The sequence below is a fragment of the Chlorocebus sabaeus genome, chromosome 12 (genome assembly GCF_047675955.1).
Source record: "Chlorocebus sabaeus isolate Y175 chromosome 12, mChlSab1.0.hap1, whole genome shotgun sequence".
Lineage (NCBI taxonomy): Eukaryota > Metazoa > Chordata > Mammalia > Primates > Cercopithecidae > Chlorocebus > Chlorocebus sabaeus.
Genome location: NC_132915.1, coordinates 28,735,890 through 28,755,379, shown reverse-complemented (window position 1 = coordinate 28,755,379; position 19,490 = coordinate 28,735,890). Strand labels below are relative to the sequence as shown.

The following is a 19,490-nucleotide window of genomic DNA, read 5'->3' as shown; positions in this document are numbered from 1 at the left end:
TACCGTAATGTGAAAAGATTCCACCTAAAGATACCTGATCATTTCTTACTTCAAGGAAGCCCATCTTACAGGTCCTTTCTGGCCCTACAGTGTAAGACTTTAAAGACATAGGTAGGCAGGCACAAATGCAGTTTCTCCGTATCTCTCTGCCTAGGTGTGTTTCTCAACCCCCGCTTCACCCACAAGCTGCTGTTACACATTCCTCCAAGAATCCAGCATCCCAGTGAACCAATTAGGGAATACACTCCTTATTTGTTATTGCAAAAGTGTATATTTAATGGTGAATATGGGTGTAAATTCTTCTAAAGGACTATTTTAAATTTTAAATGAAAAAGGCTAGAGAAGTGTAAAATTGTATTATAAAAAGGAAAAAGAAGAACCTTATTTGGTAGGTTATAGCTATTTGGTAGAACAGCTGTAGTCTCTGCCCTGTGAGAGCATACAATTTTAATAAGAGAAGTCATGGAAATTTTATTGTTTTAAAGCTTCCATGGGGGCTATTTTACAAATGCAGTTTAACTTTAATTGCTATAAAATAATTGAACATGACTATTAGTGTATAACCATAAAAAATGAAAATTATAAAGTTAAGAGCAAATAATACAATTAATACACAAAAAGAGAATCTATCTCACTAGTGATCAGGAAAATGGGGACTGAAACAACAAGACTGGCAAAAGTTAACAATATTGATGATACTGGTGTTGGTAGGAGTATGAGGACAGAATCATTCTTACCCAGCACTCTGTGGGTGGGTATATAAATTGATGAAATCTGTAGAAGACATCTTGGCAGTACCTACCAAAAGTATAATCGTGCATATTTTTTAACTCAGCAGTTCTTCTAGGAATCAAAGCTTCAGGAATAGTCACGAAATAAGTGTATAGGAGTATATGAACAAGGATATTCATCACCACATTATTTTCTGTTAAAGAGACAGAACAAGAACACTAGTGTCTATCAATAAGAGAGTAGTTAAAACAATTGTGATACATACAAGCTGTGAAAATCTATGTAACCATTAAAAAAATGAGATCTTTATAGATGGAAGGATAGTATTTGAAAAAAAAAAAAAGCAAGCTGAAACAAAGCATGAATAGTCTCATTTTAATTTTATTTTTATTTTTTAGATAGGGTCTCCCTCTGTCATCCAGGCTGAAGTGCAGTGGTGCAATCTCAGCTCACTGCAACCTCCACCTCCCAGACTTAAGTGATCCTCCTGCCTCAACCTCCCCAGGCACGAGCCACCTTACCCAGCTAATTTTTGCATTTTTTGTAAAGACAGGGTTTCACCACATTGCCTAGGCTGGTCTTGAACTCGTGAGCTCAAGCAATCCATCCACCTCGGCCTCCCAAAGTGCTGGAATTACAGGCCTGAGCCACCACACCCAACCTCACTTTTATCTGTAATGCTTGTATACATGCATGTATTTTTCAGTGTGTAGAGAAAAAAGCCCCAAACACTAAACCATGAAGAGTAAGCATGAGAAGGGCACATTGGTGTTTCACTTTCTATAGTTGAGGGGTTTTTTTAACTTTTTCTCAATGAGCATGGGCTACAATTTACTTTTCTAAATTGAGCAATGGTATCTTTATGGATATTTATCTTCAGTCTGATGTATTTTTGAGCCTATATTGTTTTTCAGGTAAAGAGCGTTTGCTTATAGATCCATAGGGTATATGCACTTGGAATATAAGTAAAAACAAGAACCAGAATGACTGTGGCTTAAACTAAGTTGAAGTTTATTTCTCACACGCATGAAGTGCAGAGGTCATTTACTTGCTTCTGCAGGGTATTTAGGGGCCTAGGTTTCCATCTTGTTTTTCTACCATTCTCAACGTATAGCTAACAGAAGTGATTAGAGAAGCCTGCTTCATATCTGTCCATCACATCTGTACACAGCAGACCCCTTCCTCGTGAGGGTGTGACCTGGAAGTTGGACACATCGTTTCCTGTCCCATCTCAATAGCCAGAAAATAGTAATGTGATGATACCTACCTAAAAGAGAACCAGGCAAAATACCCAGTTGAAATCTCTGTTACTATATCACAAGGTTTCTGAACCTCAGCACTATTGACATTTGAGCTAGACAATTGTTTGTTGAGGGGGCTGTTCTGTGCATTGTAGGATGTTTAGCACATCCCTGGCCTCTGTCCAATCAATGCCAGGAGCACTGCCCAGGTGTGACAACCAAAATTGTCTCCAGACACAGCCAGATGTCCCTGAGGGCAAAGTCAAGCCTCACGAAGAACAACTGCTAAGTAAGAAGTGAGAATAGATGCTGGAGACAACCAGTAATATCCGCTGTAAGCATTGTGTTATTTCCCCCAAAACAGTGCTTAGCTGAACTAATATTTCACCTTTCCAATACCAAGTCTTCTACCAGGAAATCGAACATCCTAAGTTTGTGTGAAATTTTATTTTGGTTGATTCTAGGATGAAAAGTCAATCCTGCCTTATTTTAATCTATTGAATCTAAATCGATACTTATATCAAATAAATAACAATTTTTATTTGAGTACACAGACAAATGAAATATTCTTCCCTAGTGTGTAAGAATAGCATTAAGGATATTATACTGTGTTACATTTATAATGAACATCTCAGTTTAAAGGGTAATATTTCTGGAAGACTAATATAACAGCAAATATATACAGCAAATATAACAGCTCTATCCTAAATCAAGAATTTCATCTGCAGTTGATGGCATGTCTCTTTTTAGGGCAATTAAGTGTGCATAATTTGATGCTGCTGTATCATGAATACTTTAAGAGTACAGTATTTTTCTGTTAATGAAGAGTGTTTACTTAATATGCTCTTCCTTTCCAGTGAGGGAACATACTTCACTGCCAATCAAATTAAGGTAGAGATCATTTCAAAGAAACCATGAAACACTTTTTCTTTATTCTGCCTTTCCTATTAAATGTTGAGAAGAAAATCTTCTATCAAACAGACAGATACACTGGGATCTTGTTAAAAGGCTGCTTGATAAAAAGGGAAAATTAAATATAAAGTGGATCTGTGTTGGTCTCCTTCCAAGGTTGTTTAGTGCCTAGTGTGTTAGAATAACCTTGTTATAAGGCAATTTCACCACATGGAGTGTTCGTGCAAGCCTAGGGAAGGCCATCATTTAGTGGAACTCCAGTGTTCTTATTTTTGAAAATGCAGATGCTGCAGAAATTATATCAGAAATGTAGTTGCCAATCATGGAAATAACGGAATACCCCAAAAGTCACGTATTAAATGATTCATACTAGGAGAAGGGAGTAACCATTTTTAGCTGCTGTAATGAACAGAGGCTGTTTGGAGGGACGATTGGTAAAGCTGGACCTGGAAGAGTGGGTAGGATACTGAAAAGAAAATGGAAAAGGACAGCATGGAAAGCCCAGAGATCAGTGGATGCAGAGACCAGAAATCGCAAGGCAAGTTTAAGTGGGACAGTTTGGCTAAAGTGGTAGATTTGTGTAGAGGCAAGAGGATCTCTGGCTTGTGGCCAAAACAGTAACTGGTCCACCAGAGTTTGTGCCCCCTCTTCCAAAGCATAGCTGGGTCTGGAAAGCAGCTGCAGAGCCAGCCCTCCTTGCATCTGAGCCAGGACATGTGGCTCATCCTTGCTGGTGTACTATGAATGAGTCATTGTATGGAGGACCTGGGCAGTAAAAGGATGGCACACTTAAATCAGATAATTTGAAAGGAATTTAAGAAAGACTCTGTTTATGAGAACACATGGACACAGGGAGGGGAACATCACACACCAGGGCCTGTCAGAGGGTGAGGGGCAAAGGGAGGGACAGCATTAGGACAAATACCAAATGCATACAGGGCTTAAAACCTAGATGACAGGTTGATAGGTGCAGCAAACCACCATGGCACATGTATACCTATGTAACAAACCTGCATGTTCTGTACATGTATCCTAGAACTTAAAGTAAAATTAAAAAGAAAAGAAAAAGAGAGACTCTGTTTGCAAAGATGTGGGAGAAATGCAGGGAAACCATAAGGAGTAGTTCGGTGTCTTGAGGCAAAATGTACCTTGTTACCCGCCTCTCCCCACCACCCCACAAGCCATGAAGAGGTAAGAGAACAGTACTATTTCTAGATCCCAGAGTAGGAATCATCTGGAAAGATCCACAGAGAAGAGCTATAACCTTCAGAAGGATACAGCCAGACCGAGTCAAACCTTCAAGGAGGGAGGGATGGAAGTAAACACCTTGACCTCACTCTCAATCCTCCCTGCAGTCTTCTGCCATAGTGTCCCATTGGCCAAACCCAACTAGAAAGCAGAGGGCAAGGGAGCCCTTTGATATAGCCTTACTGATGGTAACCCAGGGCACAGAGCAGGGTGAAGGAGGGTTGAGGGACAGGCCTGGGGGAGATATCCTGCACTGTCACTTCCTGGCATAGGTAGGAAGAAGTGGATTTTCCTTCTCTCGCCTCTCCTATCAGCCAGCTGGACTGGGGGGATTTTACGATCCTAGGGGCTACTAGAGCCACAGGATGCAGGAGCCAGGCTCTCTGAATCATGTGACAAAGGCAAGTGGATCATCATTCAGAGACACTCACTGTGGACTATGCCCTGTCAAAAAATAAACTTCTCTTGAATCAACACATTGAATTTTAAGGGTTTGTTTTTTTTTTTTAATAGGACTTGGCATTTGAGAATTGATTTATTACAGCATTTAGCATTAACAGGAACTCAATTGTAGAAAGTTTTGAAGGCCAAGCAAAGAATTTGGATTCATTTCTACAGATGGTCAAAAATGAGTGGAGGCTTCTATGCTGGGAGGTGGTTTTAAAAGGAAAAAGAGAAAGAGAGCCTTGGAATGATGAGTCTGGCAGTCACGTGGCAGGTAGAATGGAACACAGTGAGCAATCCATTGATGCAGCTGGCCCAAACCCCATGTGATCAGCAGGACCCGTGAATCAGTCCCACACAATACAAGCTGAAGGGATGGAAGCATATTAATCACATTCCAAGGTCAGGTGCCAGTCTGCCATGTAGAACTTGGGGAAGGAGGTGGTCTAAGACCAGTCGAATGATCACCCCACTCTATGAAAGGTGTGAGATATGGAAGAGGAAATTTGGACAGAGTTGTTGATATGTCTTGAGTAACCCACAAATGGAAGAAGCTTGGGAAAGGGTCTGCCCACGATCTCAAGCCTAGGGAAGGGAGCTTCTGTGAGACCACTGAAGAGTGTGCTGTGTGCTCCGTGGAGCCTGGGGGATGCAATCGACTATAGTATTTTTCTGAAAAGTCAGAAAGTTTTCAGAAGAGAAGTTTTGGTCAGCTGCTCTGATGATGGCAAAAGCAAAAAAGTCTTCTTGGGGAGGTTGGGTGTTCCAGGCAAATGATATGTGACCAGTGGAGGGCACTGAGCTCTAGAGAGAGCTAATGTGGAGTCACCCCAGTGCATGTCAGGACCTGGAGAAACAACAGGAAACTACCAGGCAGAGGAATGCAATAGCCATTTGGAGGGGAGAACTGCAGACCCCATGAGAGCACCTCACAAGAAAAAAAGATGCATACCTGGACAGCCTTTTGAGTACCTGACACATTTAACAACTGTACTCTTCAAAAAAGACCTTTCCTACCTCTTTTCCCCTCCCTCCAGCAACCAGTCAGAAAAGAGAAGAGAAGAGAGGCTCCCAAGCCTCTCCCACTGCTGGAGGCCAGCTTGTGCCAGGCAAGCTGGGGGAAGAGAGAGATGGCTACCAAAAGCATATATAAGTTTTTATTATTATTACTATTAAGCAGGACTATACATACCAAATGTCTAGATGAGACCCTTTGTACAGATCTATGACTGGGAATAAACAGAAGACTTTTTTTTTTCTTTTTTTTGAGGCAGGGTTTCATTCTGTCATCCAAGTTGAAATGCAGTGGCACAATCACAGCTCACTACAATCTTTACCTCCTATGCTCAAGCAGTCCTCCTGCCTCAGCCTCCTGAGTAACTGGGACTACAGGTGCCACCACCATGCCTGACCAGTTTTTTCATTGTTTGTTGAGAAAAGGTCTCACTGTGCGGCCCAGGCTGGTCTCATACTCCTAGGTCCAGGTGATCCTCCTGCCCTGGCCTCTCAAAATCCTGGAATTACAGGTGCAAGCCACCATACCTGGACAGGACCTTTTATTCCAGAAGCCACCAGAAGGATCATAGACCTGCCGTACATTTCATGCTGGGGCAGAAGAAAAAATCTAACCCCAGAATACATTTAGAGGAACAGTGGGAGACAAAAATAAACCTGTTATGACTACATTTTATAAAAGCACCACCATTACATAGGTTTGTTGCATTAAGGCCTTGACCTAAAAGAAAAAGCTAGAAAGATGAGCAATGCCTAAACATGCCTTTGTCGTCCCTCAAAATGTATTTTAAAGCATAGTAACAATACCTTCATTGGAGGACATTTCCTTTCCTATATATAAAACATAAAATTTAGAAAGCTTGGGAAGTACAAAACTTGAAAGCAAAAATCACCTAATAACCCACTATCCAGAAATAATTGTACATTTTGGTATATTTCCTTCATGTCTTATTTTCCTCTGTGGATATGTACACATGCACTTGGTTTTTCTTGTTTAAATTTTATGATCTGTATTGTATCCTGCTTTTTAAACTTAACATAATATTTTATTTTTCTAAGTTAAGGATCACTTTTAAAATATGATTTAAGTGCTGGCATAATTTGACGAGTCCATCAAATAATTTTGTCAAATATTCTAGATCCAGATTTAGATTTGTATATGAATTAACAATATGAATGAGAAAAATATAGATAATTTGACTCATAGCTTTAGATATCCCATCAAGTTGTAATATTTATATTATTATCAGATGAAAGAGCTGCTTGTGGAGATGGTTGTCACTCCTTTCTTCAAACTCTCCTTTCTTGGTTCCAATGAAGCCATATTTCCCTGATTTTGTTCTATTGCATTAGTCACTCCTAAGTCTCCTCCAAAGGTGTTTCTTCTTCCATCTATTTTCTAAATGTTGATGTGGTTTAGGACTCTCCTCAGATGCTCCCCTCTCTTTCTTGGTTTTCTCATTCAACCCCTTGGTTTTCAATATCATTTATATGCTAACAACTCTCAAAATGAAATATTCTCTCTAACCCCTAACCCAAGCTCCAGACTTGTATGTTAGCATCTCCAGTTGGATGTCTCAGTAGCATCTTAAATGGAACTCTGAGTCTCTGCTTCAAAATATATGCCTTCTTCAGCTTCCTCAACTTGGTAAAGTGACTTCAGTCCTCTCAACTGCTGAAGGAAAATGCCAAGAGGCATTGCTGGTACTTTTCTCTCCCTTTTCTAGCTCGTAGCAAGTTCTCTCTCCCTCCCTCCAATATATTTCAAATCCACCTCCTCTGCCTATCCTCATTTATCACCCTTCTCTAAACCATCAGTATCTCTATATGAACCACTACAACTGCCCCCAATCACTTTCCTGCCTATAATCCCTCAGTGAAACTGGTTGTAGGACTATGGAAATGACACAGTTTGTGGGTAGGCAAACCTCCTCCTCTCTGAGAGGAAGTGGGACCACCTCTTGCTTCTGGGTTCTTCAAATCATTTCTCAAGTTCTTTCCTGTATTAGTTTTCTATTGCTTCTATAACAAATTACTACAAGCTCAGTGGCTTAAAACAATGTAAACTTATTATCTTACAGTTTTGGAGGTCGGAAGTCCTAAAATCAAGGTGTTGACAAGCCTGCGTTCCCTCAGAGGCTCTAGTGAGGAATCAGTTCCTGCTACTCTAAGTAGCAGCCAGAGTGAACCTTTTCAAATAAAAATGCTGTTCCCTCATTGAAACGCATCAAACTGTTAGGATGGCCTATAAGGCCCAGATCTAGGTCTGTCCAGTCTTTCCAGCCTCCAGTTCTGGCACTTTCCCTGTTACCCCCACTAATTAACCCATATGATTTGCTTTCAGGTCCCTGAACCTTACTGCTTCTCTATCCCTGGAAATCAACTCCCCTAATCTCCTAATGTGCTTTCTGTCTTTCCCCACCACACATAATAGTCCACAATGTCAATTCCTTAAGGGCAAGACTCTGTTCAGGTCACCTCTGTGTCCCCAGTTTGTACAAAGGCACACAGCCAGTCTTTGTTGACATGACTTATTGACTGGCCCATTCTCACTTTTCAGGTCTCAGCCTACAGATCATTCCTCAGAGAGACCTCTGAGACTCCATCATTCTTAAGTGGGTCTCCACCTTTCTGACCTCAATTATTTCACCCTGTTCTTTCTGTCATTGACTTCATTGGTCTTTATGCATGTGTATCTTTGTCTGTTTAATGTCTCTTTCCCCCACTAGACTAGAAACTCCCATGAGAGCAAGAGCCATGTCTCTTTTTTGGTTTATGCTTCCCACAATGCCTAAAATAATGCCTGGCTCATACCAAGTACTCAGATCTTTGCTAGCAGAATGAACAGCCTCTGACTGAATGAGGTTCTGAGGGAACACTGGAAAAAATGCCAGGGTCAATCCGGAAGTAGTGGAGTGTGATCCACAGAATAATGGGACCCCAAAGAGGTCCATGTCCTAATCCCTGGAACCTATTAAGAAGACATTGCCAATAACTTCACACGCTTGGCAAGTGTGATTAAGTTAAAGATTTTGAGATAGGGAGATTATCCTGGATTATCCAGATGGGTCCTTACAAAAGCGAAGTAAGAAGATCAGAGTCACAGAAGGAGATGTGATGAGAGAAGCAGAGGTCAGAGGGAGATAGAGATTTAACAATTCTGCTGGCTTTGAAGATGGAGGAAGAGGCCACAAGTCAAGGAATGCGGGTGGACTCTAGAAACTGACTCCCCGCTAGAGCCTCTGAAGGAGCGCAGCCTTGTCAACACCTTTGTTTTAGGACTTCTGACCTCCAGAACTGTAAGGTAATAAGTTTGCATTGTTTTAGGCCACTGAGCTTGTAGTAATTTATTATAGAAGGAATAGAAAACTAATACAGGGAAGAACTTGAGAAATGATTTGAAGAACCCAGAAGCAAGAGGTGGTCCCACTTCCTCTCAGAGAGGAGGAGGTTTGCCTACCCACAAACTGTGTCATTTCCATAGTCCTACAATCAGTTTCATGCAATCTCTCTTTCTTTTTCCTTAATTCTCTCAGTGGGAATCTATCCCTCTTTCTCTCTCCTTAATTCTCTCAGTGGGACAAATAAGTGGGCTATGCCTTGTTTCTTGAATATAGGTTCAGGGAGAGGAAGGAGAACCTGGAGCTGGGTTTGAGTTGTAGAAGTGAAGGAACATGGACCAGGTGTGGCGGCTCATGCCTGTAATCTCAGCACTTTGGGAGGCTGAGGCAGGAGAATCTCTTGAGGTCAGGAGTTTGAGATCAGCCTGAGTGGAGCTCCTATCCCAACAAAAAATTGAAAAGATTATCCTGGCATGGTAACATACACCTGAAGTCACAGCTACTTGGAAGGCTGAAGTGGGAGGATGGCTTGAGCCCAGGAGTTTGAGGTTACAGTGAGCTGTGATCATACCACTGCACTCCAGCATACGTTGTAGAGCCAGAGCGGTTACTGAAGTGGAATGAGGGAGAAATAATTAATAAATGGGGAGGCTGGTCAGCATCTCCCTTCCCATACACCCATACGAGAATTACTCTCTTGCTGTTTTGTTGTTGTTGTTGTTGTTGTTGTTAAGACTGAGTCTTGCTGTTTTGCTCAGGCTGGAGTGCAGTGGCACCATCTTGGCCCACTGCAACCTCTGCCTCCTGGGTTCAAGTGATTCTCCTGCCTCAGCCTCCTGAGTAGCTGGGATTACAGGTATGCATCACCATGCCGGGCTAATTTTTGTATTTTTAGTAGAGACGGGGTTTCACCGTGTTGGCCAGTCTGGTCTCGAACTCCTGACCTCAAGTGATCCACCCTCCTCAGCCTCCCAAAGTGCTGGGATTACAGGCATGAGCCACTGCACCTGGCCCTCTCTTGCTGTTAACAGGTGATACTGAACCATTTCTTTATGGCCTGGTCCAAGGCACCTTGTCAGTAAGTATCTCTGATTTAGAATTAGACTCTGTAGGTCTATGGTTTTGGGAAAATAGATCTTCTCAGAAACAGAGACAGCCTTGGACCTCATCCCTCATAAAAATGCACACAAGGGAAAATTTTTCACATGTGATTTTTAGGGGTTCATAAGGTCAGCTTGCTCAAAGGATATTTGGTTTCTAAAATATATATCACATGTAGGAGTTAGTGGGAAGCAGACAGGGAGTAATATTCTAAGATAGGCTTCCAGTGTTAAGCTAAGGGGTTTGGACTTAATCCTCTAGGGAGAGTGCTGAGAACCCATGAGAGGGCTTCATGCAAGACACTGACATGATCAGATTTGTACTTTTGAAAACAATCACTCTGCAAACATCTATATTGGCCATAATCCCAAAATTAGTTCATCAGTTCACCTTAGGTGGAAAAATGCTGTTGACATGAAATGTTTTAATATTTCCTTTTAAAGCCAGTGATATCAGATGGCATATTAAGTTACCTAATTTTATAGATGTGTACTGTGGAAAGCAGTTTCCTGTAAGGACATTAAAATCTTCTCAGATCATTGCTTTTCTAAGAGTGGGTTTGCTTAGGCATTTGGACTTATTGTAACTTTCATCATTATTATCTCATTATTCGCTGCTTCTCAGCTTTTATCAGATCATCTCTAGCAGAGAAAACTCAGGTAAGTAAAGCAAAATTGTAGAATGCCGCATTGGGAGCCTTCTAGAAGACCGGAGTATGCACACACTAGCTAAGGGATTTAGACCAAGTTCATCTCCCAGAGCCACGGTTTCCTTATCTGTACTATACTATGGCATTAGAAACCCTACCTAACTATGTAACAGTTGTGACAATCAAATGTGATCATTAAAAGAGAGTGCTTTGAAAACCATAACATATTACCCAAATGCAAGCTGATATTCATTTTCTTCTTAGTATTACCATCATATCTGAACACGTTTGGGTTAATACAGAGGAGCTGTGAGACTAAATGCTTGTGGTTTGCCTTTGTGATATTATATGGTTCTCCCTTTCTCCAAGTATCGTATGCTTTTAGAGGTTTTTCTAGTTTCCAGGCAACATATTGCCTCCACTTAGCCCTTGCAAAAACCTGAATTAAAAATAGACTCTGTTTGCTGTGTTCTGAAACCTATATGTTTTAAAGGAGTCAAAGGTTCCCCTTGGCACTCAAAGGGGCAGTAGTCCTGTCCTAGCACTTTTAGAGCATATACCAAGCCATGCAGAGGAAAGCGGAGAAGCTCGGTTGTGCAAAGCCGGCGACCCACCACTGTGTCACTGGTCTGTTGGTGACATCCTAGAGGAAGGAAGGGAGCTCTAGCGGCTTAGAGTTATCAGGGAAAGGACTATTGGTTCTATTAGTGCAATCACCAGCACTTCACACAGAAGGTTCTTTGTCATCATCATGATTTACTAATCTCATCAGAGACACTCCAGGTAGTGTTTCAAAGGGTTTTTTCACAGTTTCAAAGTACATCTTGCTTAATATTAGAATGTGCCTCAGACATTTCCACAAAGTAAATAAGATGCTTTTTAAATTTTATTTTATTTTTTGAATTGACAAGTAAAAATTATATATATTTATTGTGTACAACATGACATTTGGAAATATGTATACATTGAGAGATGACTCAGTGGAGTTAGTTAATTGAGGCAATGTGCAGTTCCTCACATAGTTACTTTTTGTGATGAGAACGCTTAAAATCTACTTTCTTAGTGATTTTTAAAATACGATCATGTTATTAACTGTAGTCACCACATTGTACAGTAGATCTCTTGGACTTATTCCTCCTATCTAACTGAAATTTTATCCTTGGACCAGTATCTCCCCAAGCTCCCAGCCCCCAACCACCCCCTGGTAACTGGCATTCTACTTCAAGTTCAACATTTTTAGATTCCATATATAAGATGCTTTTCAGCGATACCCAAATGTATCAATATTAAAGCACTTAATTTTTACACAGACCTGGGGAGGAGGAAACTTTGAGGTGTCATTCCTAGTATGTCAGCAAAATAATGCCTTTTGTTAATAGTCCCCATGTTACCAGTGGTGACATGAACGATGGTGTTTGTACAGCTTTACCAAGAGGTTTACAAGTTTTTCTTTGGCTTACCCGTGGGTGGGTATGATTGGAAGCAAATAACATTTTTACCCTTTTTTCACCAAAAGGAATGGCTCTCTCAGAGCTTTTGCTTTGTTGAAGTCAAACATCCAAACTTAAAAGAGAACTTCCAACTTTGATTCTAGGCTCATTTTGCAAACATGGATGTGGAGGCAGCCTGGGTTTGGCGGTCAGACTCCACCACACACTAGCAAAGGGACTTGGGCAAGTCACTTAACCTTGCTGAGCCTAAATCCACCCCTGTAAAATAGGAACAGTTGTTACTATGCTTCGTGTTTCTGGAGAGGGTCAAATGAGTGAGGAGATTCTGATTTAGAGGTAGTAGAGTATAACTTGGGACTCTGGAGCCAGCCTTCCTAGAGGTGAGTCCCAGCTTCACCTTGTCAGTAGCTGTGTGACCTCGTGTAAGTTGCTAAACCTTCCTGAGCCAATAGAAACAGTAAGAGTGCCTACATCATAGAGTCGTGAGGATAAAAGTTTTAATATAACCAGAAAGCAGTTAGAACAGTGCTTGCCATTTAGTAGTAAACACTACATTAGTATGTGCTATGATTATGACAGATTATGATCATAATTGTTGTTATTCATATATCAAGTGCCTGGCATAAATTAGTTGGTCCAAAAAGATTAATAACTACTTTTATTATTTCTCCCATCAGAGCACCTGAATTTTAAATGCTCTGAATGGAAAGTAACATTATTACCAGTCTGTTTTTGATTTAACTAAATATATAACAGCAGGGTCCTTTTCAAAATCTTACTCCTCAGGGACTCAAAACTTAACCTCACACCAGAGGAGAAAGATTTTTTCTTAGAACAAGACCATATATTTGGTCCTCACTCCAGACCTTTGGAATCAGACATTCTGGGGACATGACCGTCATCTGTTTTAGCAAGTGTACCCAGTGATTCTCATGCTCCTGAAGTTTGATATCACTATGTGTAGACTAGTCACAGCTTTGACTACTTTCTATTGCCAGGGTGGAGACAACAAAGAATTGGATACTCTGGCAGGCTGTTCTAACCCAAGTAGTGTTCAAATGATGTTATTGTGGTGGTTTTGTGGGTTAAGCAGATACAGGTAGTTCTGGAAAGCAGGGTCAGGGGTGTGGTGGGGGGTTATGGTTCGGGGGGTGCAGAGCACTTGGGCAGCATGTGAACCTGTTCATAGATCTGGCTTAGAACAATGTGGCGTATTGGGCCCTCTGGGAAGTGCTCCTGTCACCTCTTGTGCCTTACCAGTCTGAGTGACGCATGGGAGAAGAGATGTCTTTTGAATTTTTATGCAAGGTTAAAATAAAGAAAATCCATTTCAGCCTTTAAAAATCAGAGCTACTGGTACAAAAGGTCACTGACGCCAATTGGTGACATTGCAGAGCTCAGAGAGGGAGCATTAAAATAGCAGGGTTTTTTTTTTTTTTTTTTTTTTAAGAAACACTGAATGCGCTGTGGGCTTAAGTCTTAGTCTTTTGCCATCTTGCTGTCCTAGGATCTTAAATAAAAGGGCACGTGAAAAAAGAAAAACACGAAGACATTTTTCTACCTCCTTAAGTGTCAAGGATGTAGATAGTTGTCCTCACACTAAAGGTGACATAACCTTTATTGTGGAATAAGCAAAGTGATGAAATGATGCCTCTATGGGAAAGTAGTCAATAAATGGACTGGAGACCTAGCCCTGTTCTAGATGTAGTCTGTTTGGAGGTCAAGTTTGGATAACTGAAGATGACAGTGCCTTGGGAAATGAAGTCAATCTAGAAGTGGTGTGGAGAGGTTGTAAGATATTAATTTGGCTCTGTATACACAGCATTTGTGTTGACAGAACAGCATCCCAATTGATTGAAAAGAATCTGCGAGCCATCTGAATAGAAACTGTATTTAAGCCATTAGGAATGAATTGATTACCAGGGTAATTAAGGAGACCTGATGATCAAGGACCACATTCTGGGGACACTGCAATTATAGCAAATACAATATGAGAGGTCAGTGAAGAAGTGACAGGAGAGACTATCAGAAAAGCTGGACGTAGGCTGGGCATGGTGGCTCACACCTGTGGCTCACAGCACTTTGGGAGGCTGAGGTGGGCAGATCATATGAGGCCAGGAGTTGGAGACCAACCTGGCCATCTCTACTAAAAATACAAATATTAGCCGGATGTGGTGGTGCATGCCTGTAGTCCCAGCTAGTCAGGCAGCTGAGGCATGAGAATTGCTTGAACCCAGGAGGCAGAGATTGCAGTGAGCTGAGATCGCACCACTGCACTCCAGCCTGGGCAACAGAGCAAGACCCTGTCTCAAAAAAAAAAAATTTTTTTTTTAATTTAAAAATGTATGTGTGTGTGTGTGTGCGTGTGTGTGTGTGTATTCTATATATATAGAAGTGGCTCCAGGACCATATTCTATCATAGAAATCAAGAGAAGAAATTTTTTCCAGAATAGACAGGTGTTCTGAGTGTTAAAAGCTTGAAGAAATAAAAAGATACAAAGCATGTGGGGAGGTGGGGATGGATCTTAGATTTGCTAGGTAAAAACATTAAATCAGAAAGGAAGTATCTTTTCTATAAAGTCAATGATCTTTATTACATCCATTCAAGTCAGTGTTCCTTAACCTCGGCATTATTGACATTTTGGTCTGGATGATTCTTTGTGGTGGGAACTGGCCTATGCAGCATCCCTGGCCTCTACCCACTAGACATAATGCCACCACCGCCAGTTGTGATTACTGAAAAATGTCTTCAGATATCGTCAGATGTCCCTGGTGAAGAACCACTGTTTTAAGTGTTTAATTCCTACCATGTATGTAGCACTACATTAGGCAGTGCAAGGCATAAAAAGTATGACACACTTCACCATAAAAAATACATTCTAATTGTCCTAAATGGAGTTATTCTGTTATTTCTCCTATTATGTTGCTTAAAACTATAAATGTGTATACTTGTACATACACACGCGCGTGCGCGCGCACACACACACACATATATACATATTTACGGTAGTTATTCTCAAAGTTAACATTACATCAGCTTAATTATTGGATGATACCAGAAAAGTAGTAAGTGGGAAATATTGATGTCCCCATGCTGTATGTTTTAGCACAGATCAGTGTAAGAAATTATTATGGATCTATGGTGAGACTAGTAAGCAATTTCCAAATTTTTTGTGTACTCCAAAGATTCAAATTGTTTTTTACTCTCTCATTTCTTATGAAGATAAAATACTCTTACTAATTTATAAATATGTTATAGAAGTTCTTATTTTTTAAAATGTGAATGTACCATTTGTCTTTGGGTAGAAATTATAATACTATTTATTGAAAGTGTTCCTTCAAGTTTCTGAGTTCTTAGGGAAAGGAAGATGAGCAATTGGATTATAATTTGACCTTTAAACATTTATAAGAAACATTATCACAAAAAAATGTATGAAAAGAAAGAGCTTTAATATTTGGAATAGATTCTGCATCAAAAGAAGCAACTTATCATCTTGCCAAACCTCAGCCTTGTCATTGTTTTGGAGCAAGAAAGAGAATCGAACCTCACTCACGTTTTGTTGCCTGTACCATTGAACAAGGCCCTGACTCTAAAGACTAATGTTGAGACCCTTGTTTTCTTTGCAGACTGCATCATCTGCTATTAAAGGTGCTATTCAGCTGGGAATAGGATACACAGTGGGCAATCTCACTTCCAAGCCAGAACGAGATGTTCTTATGCAAGACTTTTATGTGGTGGAAAGTGTGTTTCTACCCAGGTAAGAACATTTTTATTTGTGATGATTTCCATGCTATTTCTTTGTGACAACCCCATATTGAAGGGCTTTTCTACTATGTGCATGTTTACATGTACAGATGTGAATATTGGGCCTTTGGCAGGGCCAAAGGCAGTCCAAATGATGTTTACTTCCTGTTTCATCGCAATTACTTCCTCGTGCCTCACAATTTTTATGTGAAGATGGTAAATAGGTTTCATCTATGGACCAGTTCTAATTAGTTATGATAAATATCTGGAAGACCATATGGAGAAAGATTTTGAGGTTCAGTGGGAAAGAGTGCAGTAATTACAGAGTAATGTCCACCAAGGGTTTAAAGAAAGAAGGCTTCCGTGAAGCAGCAGCTGGTGCTAGGTTTTTGCTCCCCCTAACTTAAAAGCATGAGCTAGGCCCACAATTGGGCCTCAAATCTGAGTCTAGTCTTATCTATTCTCTTTTATGATGACTTTAACTTAACTTTCCTCTGGAAAACATAGAGAATCCTGCTGTTTGCAAAAATACCAAGGTTACCCATACATATTGTCTCTAGCTTTCATCATTTTAGGGTGATGGGATCAATTATTTAAAAACGAATGCATCTGGAAATGGATGATGGTCATATGTATATATTAGTGCCACAGAACTGTACACTTAAAAATGGCTAACATGGTAAATTTTATGTTCAGTATATTTTACCACAATAAAACTAATTAATTAAAAACTATATTACTACCTTCATTTAGGAAGAGAAGAAGTAATCATTAAATAAGAAGTATCGTGGCTCGGGCCGGTTGCCCTGGCACTCGGGGAGGCGAGGCTACACGTTCGAGGTCAACCTGGTCAACATTGATTAAAAAAAAAATTAAAAAAAAAAAAAAGAATCACCACAAGTGACAGAATTTTTCAAATCATCTAAAAAATAAAAATAAAGATGTTCAATTTGGGGACATGGAGGTAATTATTTTGTCTTTGAAGCTGTGAGAATTGATTTTAACATTTCTCTTCAAAATAAGCCTTGTTATTACCAGGCTTGGGTAAACATGGCTAAAGTGACATTTTGTTTACCACTAGTGTCCTCATCACCTTATTAAAAATCTGTATGTATCTTTAGAAGAATTATGTTAACACATTTATCTCTGTGTGCAGGTGTCAATTGCCTAAAAACAAAACTTGTATGTGGACATGCGGTAACCCCCACATAGTCACCAAGGAGCGGAGCCCATAAATTTTTAAAAGTCAGCTACCTAATTTTACTTTAAATGCTCTTAGCTGCAGAATAAAGTTGGTCTACTGGCTGTTTGAAGTCTACTTGTCTAGGGTCCTCTAGCAGCCATGAGAACCAGATTCCAGGCAGAAAATGGACAACTCTAAGGCCCAAGATATAATCCTTGCTCATGATCCTGCTCTTCTTTCTATAGTTGGAAATGTTCTCTATATTTGTTTTTAACAGTCTACCATTTCAAAAAAAAAAAAAAAAGTATGTATTAAGTACATGTTTTTCTCTTAAAAGCCAGGGGGTCCTGAGTTTATCTTCATCTTTTGGTACGCTTTTTTTAGGCTCATAATGCTTGTGTGTTTGCAGGATGTTTATTTGAGTTCTCATGGTCTCCAAATGTCTCTACCCAGACATTTCAACTTTGTTGTTCTTTGGCTACAAAGAACAGGAGAAATGGAGGACTTCTATGGGAGTGTGGAGACAGTGAGCTCAGGGTGCTGAGGGCATTACAGCTGAATGTGGGGGTATAAAGATGTTTCATGTGCTCCCCCCTTCCTCACCGACTGACCTCTTCTACTTCCAGTGTCCAATCAACATAGCCAGCCATTGATGAGCTCTTGGGGAAAGTGTAGCTCAGGCATGAGGTCCCCAAATCCTAAACACCAGCACACCTGGAACTTGCTAGACATGCAGATTCTTGGGCTCCACCCAAACCAACTGAATTAGAAACTCTGTGGGTGGGAACCAGGAATCTGTTTTAACAAGCCCTCGGGGTGATTCTCATTACAGAAAGGTTTGAGAACCACTGGCCTCGCCCATGACTTTCCACTTGAGAGAGAGAACTTTTCTGGTAGATAACAAATTTTGTTCTTGGAGTTATCACACGTCTCTTACAACTAATAAAACTCAAATCATTTTTTAAAAGCATCTTAAATATCCAGATGACATCTATTAGCACTTTGTGTCTTTGGCCTTCACTGTCATCCAAGGTAGCAGCAGCAGGTGTCTCACTGGCAGAGGAGTAGCTAGCTGACTTTCCTTTATTTAGAGGCATCCGTTGTCACATTTAAAATATAGCATTTTAGAGTATTTGCAGCCTATAAATGTGCATACCTGTAATCCTAGCTACTCAGGAGGAGGCTGAGGCAGGAGAATCTCTGGAGCCTGGGAGGCAGAGGTTGCAGTGGGCTGAGGTCCTGCCACTGCACTTCAGTCTGGGCAACAGGGTGGGACTGTGTCTCAAAAAAAAAAAAAAGAACGAAAAAGAAAAAAATTACCTCCCTCATTTTCTTTATAATAGTATTGTGTAAAATGAGTAAAAGTCTATAAGAAAAACTTTGAAAAGTATTAAGTAATACACATATGTGTGTGTGTGTGTGTGTATATACATATATATACACACATATGCAAGAGTAATGAAAATACTACATAATAAATATAGATTAAAACTAAAATAGATGCATGAAATAGAAAGGCTAAATAGATATAGATGTTTGCATATAGACATATTTAGTTGGATTAAGTTAGATTTAAATGGTGCGATAGAGAACTATGCATGCAATTACAATTACAAATCAACCCTTTCTCTGGGCTGTCTAAAATAATCAGATATTAGACCAAAAAAGGACATGCTGTCTGCCTTACCTTTTAGTGATGATTTGTAGGAAGAGGAAGGTGGGGGCTGGTGAGTGGAAAGATAGCAGAGTTTGTGAGGGAATGTTCTGTGTGACTGAAGACAAAGGCTGGAGATTCATGGACCGAAGGTGTGAATCTACTCGAAAGACAGGCGAGAGTCCAGTTCCGGGGAAAAAGGTGCACATGGGTAGGATTTGGGTGGGTACTCAAATTAAAGAAAAATGGATTTGTGAGGCAATGTTGCTGGGATCAAAACAAAAAAATCAAATTGACCAGAGTGAAAAATAGCCTGGGTCCTAGCATGTCTCTGCTGCCACATGGGATGACTGGACTGTCTTTTCAGGTTCATATAACAAACCATACTACTTACAGTATACATGAAATGCTTTCTATTCATTCAAGCAACCTTACTAAAAACACCCCATGAAAATCAAAGTCTGTATCTTGCCTTCAAAACAAAAATGGCAATACAAAATTTAACATTTGATGCATTTTTTTTCTTATTTGTTATTTTTAAATTAAAAAGAATTATTGTCCCGGCTTGGCTCTATGCCCCTGGACTCAGGCTCCCACGCCACCATGGCAGGTGCCGGCCTCAACATTTGATTCAGACCAAGAATTTCTTTCAGCAGATGCTATCTTGTTGGTTTAAGTAACACAGGCACACCAGGTGGATTTACAGTAAGCAGAAGAAACTTATGTTAGTCTTGCCTCAGTTTCATCATCTGGACTCAGTGTCTTCATGGATTTA

The 19,490-nt window shown here is 40.3% G+C and overlaps 1 protein-coding gene across 2 annotated transcripts in view; it reads left to right on the top strand.

Moving 5' to 3' along the window:
* PIP5K1B (phosphatidylinositol-4-phosphate 5-kinase type 1 beta) overlaps positions 1 to 19,490 on the top strand; it is a 305,606-nt gene that overhangs the window by 144,472 nt on the left and 141,644 nt on the right. For both annotated transcript variants that reach the window (XM_007969425.3, XM_007969424.3), the window contains exon 4: positions 15,761 to 15,891. In XM_007969425.3, the coding sequence (XP_007967616.1) occupies positions 15,761 to 15,891 (131 nt within the window). The remainder of the gene's footprint in view (positions 1 to 15,760; positions 15,892 to 19,490) is intronic.